The sequence below is a fragment of the Chanos chanos genome, chromosome 16 (assembly GCF_902362185.1).
Source record: "Chanos chanos chromosome 16, fChaCha1.1, whole genome shotgun sequence".
Taxonomy (NCBI): domain Eukaryota; kingdom Metazoa; phylum Chordata; class Actinopteri; order Gonorynchiformes; family Chanidae; genus Chanos; species Chanos chanos.
In genome coordinates this window covers 5,902,149-5,912,816 of record NC_044510.1, presented here as the reverse complement: position 1 = coordinate 5,912,816, position 10,668 = coordinate 5,902,149, and the positions used below count along the sequence as shown (strand labels likewise).

General features: G+C 42.5%; 2 protein-coding genes across 3 annotated transcripts; both read right to left on the bottom strand.

The window, feature by feature from the left end:
* Window positions 1-197: 197 nt before the first annotated feature.
* Window positions 198-4,827, bottom strand: saxo3 (stabilizer of axonemal microtubules 3). The gene is made up of 5 exons (XM_030793917.1): window positions 4,726-4,827; window positions 4,086-4,184; window positions 2,979-3,095; window positions 1,897-1,988; window positions 198-537 (listed from the first exon to the last, which is right to left on the bottom strand). The coding sequence occupies exons 1-5, from the start codon at window positions 4,825-4,827 to the stop codon at window positions 198-200; spliced, it is 750 nt and encodes a 249-aa protein (XP_030649777.1).
* Window positions 4,828-6,675: 1,848 nt separating this feature from the next.
* lin7b (lin-7 homolog B (C. elegans)) lies at window positions 6,676-10,461 on the bottom strand. 2 transcript variants are annotated; one of them, XM_030793819.1, is made up of 6 exons: window positions 10,386-10,461; window positions 9,518-9,636; window positions 8,636-8,707; window positions 7,100-7,309; window positions 6,806-6,969; window positions 6,676-6,697 (listed from the first exon to the last, which is right to left on the bottom strand). In XM_030793819.1, the coding sequence occupies exons 1-6, from the start codon at window positions 10,459-10,461 to the stop codon at window positions 6,676-6,678; spliced, it is 663 nt and encodes a 220-aa protein (XP_030649679.1). The 2 variants fall into 2 exon arrangements, with proteins under 2 accessions (XP_030649679.1, XP_030649680.1); XM_030793820.1 differs by lacking the exon at window positions 7,100-7,309 and having other exon boundaries at window positions 10,386-10,422.
* Between the last annotated feature and the right edge of the window lie 207 nt (window positions 10,462-10,668).

Genomic DNA, 10,668 nt, shown 5'->3' with positions numbered 1-10,668 from the left:
AAGAGAAATATCGTAAAAGAAGCAATACAAAAACAAACAAACAAAAAAAAAGAATAAAGCATTTAAGTCATTTTTTTTCACATATATTTTATTTTGTCAGTTTGACTTGACAAATGCCACTCCTTCTCCGTTTCACTTTAAGCCATGTACGTTTCTCTGATGCTTCTACAAAAACCATCTGTTCCCATCTTTCTGCCTCACACCAGAACTAGTTCAGTACTCCCATACCTCTGATTTTCTGTGTTGTACATTTTAGGAACCTCCATTATGTCTTGTAGCAGACCCCTGTCACCCACGTTAGTGTGTTTTGGCCTGTCTGAGGTGGTGGCCGGGGAGGAAATTTCAGGGTGCCTGCCAGGGATGGTGAAAGTGTCCTTATACACACTGTTTTTACCCCCGTAAGGTAATGGCATGGGTTGCAACGCCAGCCTGGGGTGACATGACACGGTGGGCGGGGCTTTGTGAGCAGGCAGTCGGCTGTAAGCAGAACTCTTGGTCAGGTTAGCACCCAAATCAGGAGGACGAGCCAACTCGGACCTAGGGCATGAAGGACATTGTGAAAAGATGAAGAAAGAGAACAGGAGAGAGAGAGAGAGAGAGAGAGAGAGAGAGAAAGGAAAGAAGCAAGCTTTAAAACAAGAAACAAACCCCTGGCTGGCTTTCTTTAGGGTCCATTATCTCTTGTGTTTTATCACCACACTCGCTGGCGCACTGCATTCATTCAGTCCCAGCATGGCTTTGTCAATACACACACCTAAAGTTTGTGGGTCCCTATAGACTAATGAACTATTGAGACTGGGCCATATAGGAACTGTAGTCCCGAAACAGACCTCTCACACAAAGTGCTTCCTCTAAACACTGTAAACACAGGAAGAGGGGTTAAGTGCCCCTTAAACAAACTGCTTACAAGAGTCCAAGACCATCAGTATCACCACACGTCGTCTTAGAAAAAGGCAGAAAGAGAGAAGGAGAAAGAGAGGGAGAGAGAGGGGTGGGAGAGAGAGAAAGAGAGAGAGAGAGAGAGAGAGAGAGAGAGAGAGAGAGAGAACGAAAGGGCACCTGACTCTCTGTCTGCTTGTGTTCATGTGTTCTAGCCTCTCTTTTCAGCGGATCCAATCAATGAAACAGACTGTTTAGGTTAAAAACGGTGAGACAGGAAGATTAAGTGATTTACGAAGCAGTGAACTCTGGCCTGAAGTCAGGACCCACTATCAACTGTAACCAAACCAAAACTGGGTTAGGACCCATACTGCATAGTAGTTAGTACTGTGCTAGCATAGGACAGAGGGCTAAGTTCTCTCACTTTGTACAACTTCATCTGTCTGCTCTAATGTCAGCTCACCAAATTACTTTCCTCCATTTAACTATTACAGAGAGACTCCAATGGATGTGATACCACTCGCTTGTAGGAAGAGCTACTCAGAAATCCTATGGCTGCTGGAAGCGTTGTCAAGGATGTTTAGTTACTGGAGTTGGCCATTATTTGCATAATACAAATCTGTCCTTAGTGTCTCAGGAAACATAAGCACATAATATCAAGTGATTTGTCAGTTTGGACATGTTTTAAAATGTGGCATTTTTGAGCACTTGAAAAAGTAAATGCTTGAAATGGTTCAAAATCTAAAAATCTTAAAAAAAACATCTAGATACATATGCCTGAACTGTAGATCCACAATCTCATTCATGGCCAGCATTACACATGACAACAGACAACAGCTCTGTACCAACACACTAAACCCAGTTCATCCCGTTCTGAGGAAATTCTGAATATTACATTTCTGTGTGTTCAGATTCGGGCAGAGTTTTACAAAAATGGTCTGTACACCGGCCTGTAATCTCCATGCCGAATGGACATATTGATGAGCACTGCAATGCTGCCCCCTGTTGGTGAGTTACCTGCTGTAAGGCCTGAAGTCTGTGTGAGTCGTGCTGAGGACGCGAGTCCTGGGCACCGGGGCCTGATTGGCATCCAGCTGCCCAGACAGTGCCTGGCAAAAAGAAAGAAAAAAAAAACATGAGAAAGTGTGAAATGCATAGTCGGCGTGAAAGAGTGCTCCGGCTGTGAAAATCACACCAGCGCTCACAGCGAAAAAAAGAAGATATCATCCTTTTTTCGCACTGAACGAAATTCAGGTTTTATGCTAATGGGCACCAGCCGTTAAGGTACTTTACATTAATTAACATTTTTTACATATTAATGTTCTCAATCCCTTTTTTGCGCTTTTTTTTCCTGTCTTCCTGCTCTGCTATTTTTTTCTTCTCAATCTCCGTCAATCCTGAAAGCCACAATCTTCCTTTTCTTCAATTTTTATATCTTTCCTCCACAGTACTAATAAATTCCTCTCTCTCATCCTTTTTTATCATCTCTCTTTTCACCCTTTGTTATTCTTATGCCTAGTTGTCATCTTTCTCCATCCTTCAGTCTATCCATCCTTTAAGTGGAAAATACTTCAAACACACGTGACCCAAGTTTCACGTCGTTCTCTTAAAAAGATGTTATTCCAGGTTACACAAGATTTGCCACTGACACTGGGTCCATCACGACTAACTTATGTGAGGTGGAAAATACAACATATTTCTGAAATGTTGAATGTAGATATTGAAGATATGTGAGCAGTGGACATGTCTGTGATTTAGACTGACTTTTGAGGGGTAAATAAAAGTGTTTAGAAACCCAGCAGTGCCCATATTATGTCATAGAGTTGAGTCCTAAGCTAAAATGGCTCAAGACCAAAAAAGTTAAAACATAAAACCCTTTTCTAGACACTGTGGCGATAAATTATCTTTAAGAAATCTCTGTGATGAATCGAAAAGTTTTATAAAACTCCCTCTCAGTCAAAATGCTGGATAAATTCAAAAAAGAGAGTGAGGTCTAAATATGTGCATTAATTTCCAGTTTCAGCCGTACTTCCATTCTTTGGATGATAGGGTTGCTCCTTCTCTCTCTCTCTCTCTCTCTCTCGCTCTCTCTCTCTCACCTGCAGGGGACTGTAATGCACCACTAGGGGGCGTGGTGGAGCAGATTGGCCCCTGTAGCAATCCATCGTCTCACTGATTGGCTGTGATGGCATCTTCACTGCACTGGAATCCCTAAGCTATGAGAGGACATGTCTTAAAACACAGGCAAACAAACGCACAGCAATGCACAGTGATCTGAGGGTTATCTGTATGTCTATCTATCTATCTATCTATCTATCTATCTATCTTTAAAAGCTCACCCTCTGTGACAGCTCATTGAGGAAGTGTGTTTTCCAGTGGGGCGGGGCTTTAGAATAGACAGTACCCCTCAGCGGTCCATCCATGTCTCTTTTCCACTACGACGGTGCTGGTGCCCGTGCCCGTGCCGGTGCGGAGCCAGTGCTGCCTTGGTGCCTTTTGAGAACCGGCCCGCATTTCCACTGGTTTGGGAACCGAACGCTACATAGCGAAAGTTTGGGTAATTTCCGTGGGGAAAAAAATAATGTCGGACAGAACGCATTGCTTGCTCTTTATAAATTTACTTTTACGCTAGGCTTCCACACAGCGAAACACCTCACGAATTTTGTCCCAGAACTTTTCGCTCTGGGGGCCAAATTCATGAAAATAGTAAGTCTGTCACCTAGCTCAAAAGTTAAAACGAGTGTTTAAATGAAGTTCTGCATGAAGTGGTTTAATTGCACCAGCAAGAGCCGAGAGAGAGAGTGTCTTTTTCTACCACTCTGGGTCCGACTACGTTCATGTAACATGTAAACAACAGCCCGTATTGATGTACACACAAATTGTTACTCATGCATCTTTTAATCATATACATATTTTCATGCTACAAATATCCTTTAGCCTACCGCTACTTGGTCAGACGTTTTTTGTTACTCCCGCCTCTCTAAATAACGTCACGTATCAAACGCTGAACTGATTGGTTCTCGCGTGGTTTTTATTTGCATAGCCTCTGACGTCAGCGGTTCCAACTTTTGGGACCAGCATTTCTGTGGTGCCGTGCCGGTGCCAGTTTTTCGGCTCCGGCACCAGTATTTTGTCAGTGGAAAAGCGCGGGTGCCGGTGCTCAATCGGGCACCGGCACCGGCACCGCGGCAGTGGAAAAGGGGTACCAGTGGTTTCCTGCCATAATCAGTGTGTGAGGGGAGAGAAAAATGGGTAGACACAGGCACGAGAGTCTGACGACGCAGGAGAGGAGGCAGTAAAGCATCCTGGGGGAATAGACAAGAATCTGTGTGTGTGTGTATGTGTGTGTGTTTCTTTTGCGGGAACAATAAATCCAGTCTTTGGGACCAACCTGTTTTGCAAACGCTGGACCCACCTCAATTTGCATTCAGCTAATTCAACTTTTCTATTTCTCATCAAGCACTGCATTAATTAATTTAAGGAAGCGTATCAGTGAGTAACACCCCACCTGTTCCGTCCAATAGATGGCATGGTTTGCAGCTGACAGACCCGTTGAGACAATGATATCTTAGAAAATAAATTGCCTACTTTACGATGTTGCGGGTATAATATCTGCTGGCTGCAAACTCTTGCAAACGTAGGCTAATGCAAGTCAGCGTCTGCATAAGTGTAACAGAAGCATCTAATATGACGGAAAATATGGTGACGTTATTATGATTCGCTATTATATTACTATAATACATATATAATTGTATCATTTTGCGGCTTGGCAGGAATAATAACAAATTTTAAACTAATAAAACTATGTAGTTAAACAAAAGGTATGTATGCTTACACACAACGCACCTTTGAGCTCTCCGTGTAGAACGGGAGAGGCTGTATGTAGGCGTGCGCAATACCTGAGCTGGTTTTCCCGGGATCCCGTCTCTCTCTGTCCAAACGACCCATTCCCTTGTCCACCAACACACTATTTACTGCGAAGTCATGAAAACAGATCAGATGACCTGAAGAATTCTCTCTCTTGATTACCTTGTATGGGCACAATCTATTTCTGATGTCACGAAAAAATACAAAAGCGAAAAATATCCCCACTAGTAAGCAAGCTACAAAGAAGTCTTCTGTATCCAAGATGATACTAGACAAACTTCCGTCTCTCAAGGGACCAATAACTATTAGTTTTGTTGCAACCATGGAAACGCACAAGCGTTCTGTTTACTGTAGATCAGACAAAAAACAATTTTCCAAATTATTAGAATGCGATATTCTCCTATCAGGAACGGTTGTCTTGCCTATTGGATATGCGACAAACAAAGCCTTTAGCACCAGTTGGTTGCTCTAAAATGATCCAGTTCCGACATTTTCAGATGTGTCGTGGTACATTATTCGGTAGCTGAAGATCCCTGGAAATATGATACGTTCGACATGTTTGCGAAATTGTATTTTAAGACGACTGAAAAAACATACTTTAATGTTGGTAGAGCATTGTGTGGACCAGAGAAAACCTGATATCATGTTAGTGATATTGTTTTAACTGAATTTTAATTCGAAAACCCTGGGAGATATAGTTTGGTGCTGAAGCTGAGCTGTCAGATAGTGTGCCTCAGTGTAAGGAAACCGTGTTGTTTCCGACACTTTAACAATAGTTAAAGGACAAACGGCGAGTTAAAAATCGCAAGCAGTTCAGTTGCATAAATGATTCAATTGTACAACTTTGCAAATAAAAACAGCAAAAACATCCACAATAGACAGATATTTCGATTTATTTTATTTCATGATAAATAAATAACAAAATCAACTGATCAGTCAATCAATAAATCAATCATGTAAATAAACACATAAATAAAAATCAAAGTATTTAATTCTCTAAACACAGGCACCATGACTAGCGGCCAAACTGGCAACACAAACGGCCCTGTAATGCAATGGAAGGGCACTGTGATCCCAGAGTGACACAGACTATCTCAACTCCACGTTCAGTTACACTAGTGCAGGCGGTAAACACTAACATCAACGCTTTGGTAAAGCTAAGCTTTTCTCTTTTACAAATACACACACTCAAACACACACATTTCATATCTCTCTGTAAAGAAAAAAAAATGGGGACCTGCAGACAAGCGTAGACAAATAATTATTTGTCTTCATTATGTGTTGGAAGCAGCAAAAAAAAAAAAAAAAAAAAAAATATGAGGTTTTTTTTGTTTTTGTTTTTTTTTTTTTGCACTCCAGGGACACAGTTATCTTCCCCCCCTGTTGCAGTGCTTTGTCTTTCGTCAAAAAGAACACACATCCCAGTATCAGTTTGAGGGAAGTCAGACTTCACTCCTAGGGTTGTTGAGGTTAATTCATGCTTTCACTTAAACGATTCAATCAGCTACGGGCTGAGTTGAACAGATATAGGACAGACAAGACCAGACCAAAACCAGCATACACATAGGCCCTCCAGGAGCGGAGCCAGGTCCTTTTGACTAATGCATATAATGTCCCTACATTGGTTCTCCTTATGGCCAACTCTACAAATATACATCATTATCATTAGGGTGCAGTTTTTACATTTAAAAAAAGAAAAACATCACTCAGACGGACTGGATGCACAATACAGTCTCCCTGCAGATGATCGAAGGGAAGTAGTATATTTGAGGTCTATGTTTAGGGAACGTTCCACTAACATATAAGTAACATATCTAATATCGACTCTAACGTTGACTTCCTCTTTGTCTTGTCAGACATGTGTCTCTTCCTATTGGAGCAGAGAAAGGGAGAGGTGGGGTCAACATGCTAGACTAAGGATCTGATTGGTTAACCCCGGGATTCCAAAGACCTGAAAGATAGAGAGAGCAAAAACGTAAAGTGGATGCCCAAAAGTAACAACAAAGTATTTGAACATAATTTAAATAACTCAGAGAGAGAGAGAGAGAGAGAGACTCACGAGTAGCTGGTATGTTGTTGGCGTCTCCTGGCACTCCTCAGCTTCTCAAACCTTGCCTCCATCTCCTCTAGAACTTTAGGAGTGTAACGTACCACCAACTTCACCGACCCCTGCGCTGCTTTCAGCAGCTCCACTGCCTTCTCATGGTGCTCCCCCTCCACACTCTACCCATACACGTAAACACACAGAGGGCAGGAGAGATAGAGAGAGGAGGTATGTCAGCTAGAAGAATCAGTGTCAAAGAAATAAACATATGCAGCTATACAGGCATACATTTCTTTGGTCCATTCTTACCACTCCGTTGACAGAGAGTAGCTGGTCACCTCTCTTCAGCCCCCCCTGGCGGTCGGCCACACCCCCGGGGATGACCCTGGAGATGTAGATGGGAGAGTTCTGCTCCTTCCCCCCCATAATGTTAAAGCCGAGCCCCTCATCCGTCTTAGGCAGCTCCACCACCCGTGGGTGGGCGTGGCCCTCACTCGCCGCAAATGCCGCTACCGTAGCCTACAGAGAGAGAGGGAGAGAGAGAGAGAGAGAGAGAGACAGAGAGAGAGAGAGAGACAGAGAGAGAGGGAGAGACAGAGAGAGAGAGAGACAGAGAGAGAGACAGAGAGAGAGAGGGAGAGACAGAGAGAGAGGGAGAGACAGAGAGAGAGAGGGAGAGAGAGAGAGAGACAGAGAGAGAGAGACAGAGAGAGAGAGAGAGAGAGACAGAGAGAGAGAGAGAGAGAGACAGAGAGAGAGGGAGAGACAGAGAGAGAGAGAGAGACAGAGAGAGAGGGAGAGACAGAGAGAGAGAGAGAGAGAGACAGAGAGAGAGAGGGAGAGACAGAGAGAGAGAGAGAGAGAGGGAGAGACAGAGAGAGAGAGGGAGAGACAGAGAGAGAGAGAGAGAGAGGGAGAGAGAGAGAGAGAGAGGGAGAGACAGAGAGAGAGAGAGAGAGAGGGAGAGACAGAGAGAGAGAGGGAGAGACAGAGAGAGAGAGAGAGAGAGAGAGAGAGAGGGAGAGAGAAAGAGAGGGAGAGAGAGAGAGGGAGAGACAGAGAGAGAGAGAGAGAGAGAGAGAAAGAGAGAGCGAGAAAGAAAAAGAGAAACATTCTATCAGTTTGTCATTTATTTATTTACTGTCTCTATTCACTTTATCTCTTGTAATAAAGTACTGTTTACTCTTATTATTACCTTCCATCACTACAATGAATTGTTGCTGAAATCGCTATTTTCAACTTTTGCGTAGTTTTAACGTTATCCTTTTTATTGTCATTCAGCTCAACGCTATCTTGTTTGAATTATCCTGATTAACTTCATGACTATGTCATTTAAGATCAGATGGATTTTTTTCACATTAGAAATGCTTTGTCAATAATGTACTGTAAACAGTTAAGTAAATAAAACACTGTATTCTCCCATTGCAAAGTACTGAATTCATTCTATCCGAACCATTACACTGATTTTACCTGGTCTGAACTGAACTGAACTAAACTGAGGAGAGCCAAGCAAGAAGAAATATACTGAAAGACATGTGCCAGGCTGACACAGCTGAGAGTCAGACATAGGGAAGGTCCTGTACACACAGAGGGGGAGAACTAGACTATGGCTAGAGGGATAAAAACAGATTCAGAGAGAGGAAGTAGAAATAATAGACTGACAGACTGACGGGGTGCTGATTTAAAACTAAATAAGCAGAAGACGAAGATCAGAGAGAAAGTGGGAATCGATATACAGTTTTTTTTTTCTTTGATTCATATTCACAATCTCGAAATATAAGAGTCTCCGCTCTCTGTCTCTCTCACAGGGTGATATGACTGACACGTTGTCCCAGATGTGGTTACCTTAGCGGTGGCCTGAGCCCGGACCTCTGGTCCTCCCACAATGTCCAGTGTCTCATAGAGCTGCTCATATACCTGTCAGAGAGAGAGAGAGAGAAAGTGTATGTGCATTTAGAACAGCAATCAACATAAGTTTACACTCTCAGTGCGTGATACATGTGCATGAGAATAGTTTGTTGGGTAAAGAAAAGCCAAGTGAAAGCGTTCGAGGGCTATCCTGGTCAGTGTGCCGACGGTGTGTTAATAGCGTGTGCATTTCATTAGTCATTTTTCATCAGTGTTTTAAAAAAAAAAAAAGACAAAAACAATAACAAAACAAAACAAAGAAACAGAAAAAGGGGGCTAAAAGACTGATTAGAGACAGATATATAACCCTTTTCCATTGTAGTCAGTGATGAACATAGAAAGCCTCTCCAAACCCAAACCCCACAATAGAAAAGGGTCAGTGGAGTAAGCAAGAGGAGCTGGGAATGATGCTCCCTCCATAGTGGCATATACTGATTATACTATCCAAGGTTTTATGTCTTAACTTCACAGTTACCAGGAGGTGCATCTTAACAGTAAGTGTGAGGGATACAGGCATATAACAGGCAGTGTTACAAAGTCAGTGCCCTTATCCAACACAAACCATTGTCTCATAACCAGTTGCTGATGTTTTTACCTCAGAAGTAGATTTATGATGCATTCAACAACTTAAAGGAGAAAAAAAAAAATCACGACAAATTTTAAGAGGAGAAAAACACAAAAGTATTTTAATTACATTTTAGAATCTTACAAAAGCAACGTCAGCAAATCTCAAATTGGCTCAGACAATAATCCTAAACTAGTAATAATATATCTTTAAAACATGAACTGGCTATGGATTAGGAGGGTGGGCTCTAGTACCTCTCTAATAGCAGCGCAGAACTTGCTTTGTAGGACTCTCTGCAGAGCCTGGAGTTTCGGAGGGGGCAGTTCACCACTCCTCTGCAACCTGTCCAACAACTCTATCACTCTGCACACATCTGAGAGAAAGAGAGAAAAAATTAAAGGGAAGAGGTATATACATATGTTCGAATATTAATGTGACGAAAGATGTAAATGGATTTAGACAGGGAGGGGGGAAAAAGTAGCGATGACGGTTAAACGGAGAAGAAAATACGAGGAAATAAATCTAGCAGTGATATAAGGTCGATACCAAGATTTTTCTCCCCACAAATGGAGTGAATTTACAGTTGGACAAATCTTCTTAATACTTCCAAAGATGTAGAGCGACAACTGACGCAACAGATAGAAATGCACAAGCTCACAGGAAGAGCCGACTATCTAAATAAGAAATTCTGCGAACAAATTACCATGCTCGTCTCACCAATCCAATTACAGCTCTAGATCATGGATATGGACGGCAGGTATTTGACAGACAAAACAGGAATTTGCGTTTGTTTCGCTCTCCTACGCAATGGAACTCTGCGTAAAGAACGCGCAAGACTTCACCGCGCAACAAATCCCGATATCTAGTCAAATGTCAATCTGGCCTTCATTCATTCATACAATGTAATGACTACTACGTGACTTAGCCATTCGAGTTCACTAATCCGCCTGATTAGCAGACACATGAACCAATCCGAAAGGTGGTTGAGTGTATCGTACAAGTAATTTCTGAAAAAAAATTGTAATGATTACACACACTTTTATTCAGATGACATATAAACGTGGAGTAGATAATGCGTTTTTCGTCTACGACATTTTTGAGATCAGTTTCTAAATTAGTTACCTCTCTCTAAGCACAGTGGTTCCGTCATCGCGGCCATGTCTGCCTCCTTCCCCGTATGATAATACGATGACATCATTAGATAGCTCTTAGCCTTGCACTGCGGTGGTAGGGATGTACGCTCTTTCCCTCGCCCGTGTAGATCAGTTGGGGGAACGTTAAAGATTTCAGCCTCCGATAACCGAGGTTCCGCAGCTGAACAGGCTTACCGGAACGTCTGTCAAGAGCTGGAGCTGCAAAGATATGTCTTTTTGTTAAATTCCCTATAGGTGGTCTCGCCTCTCTG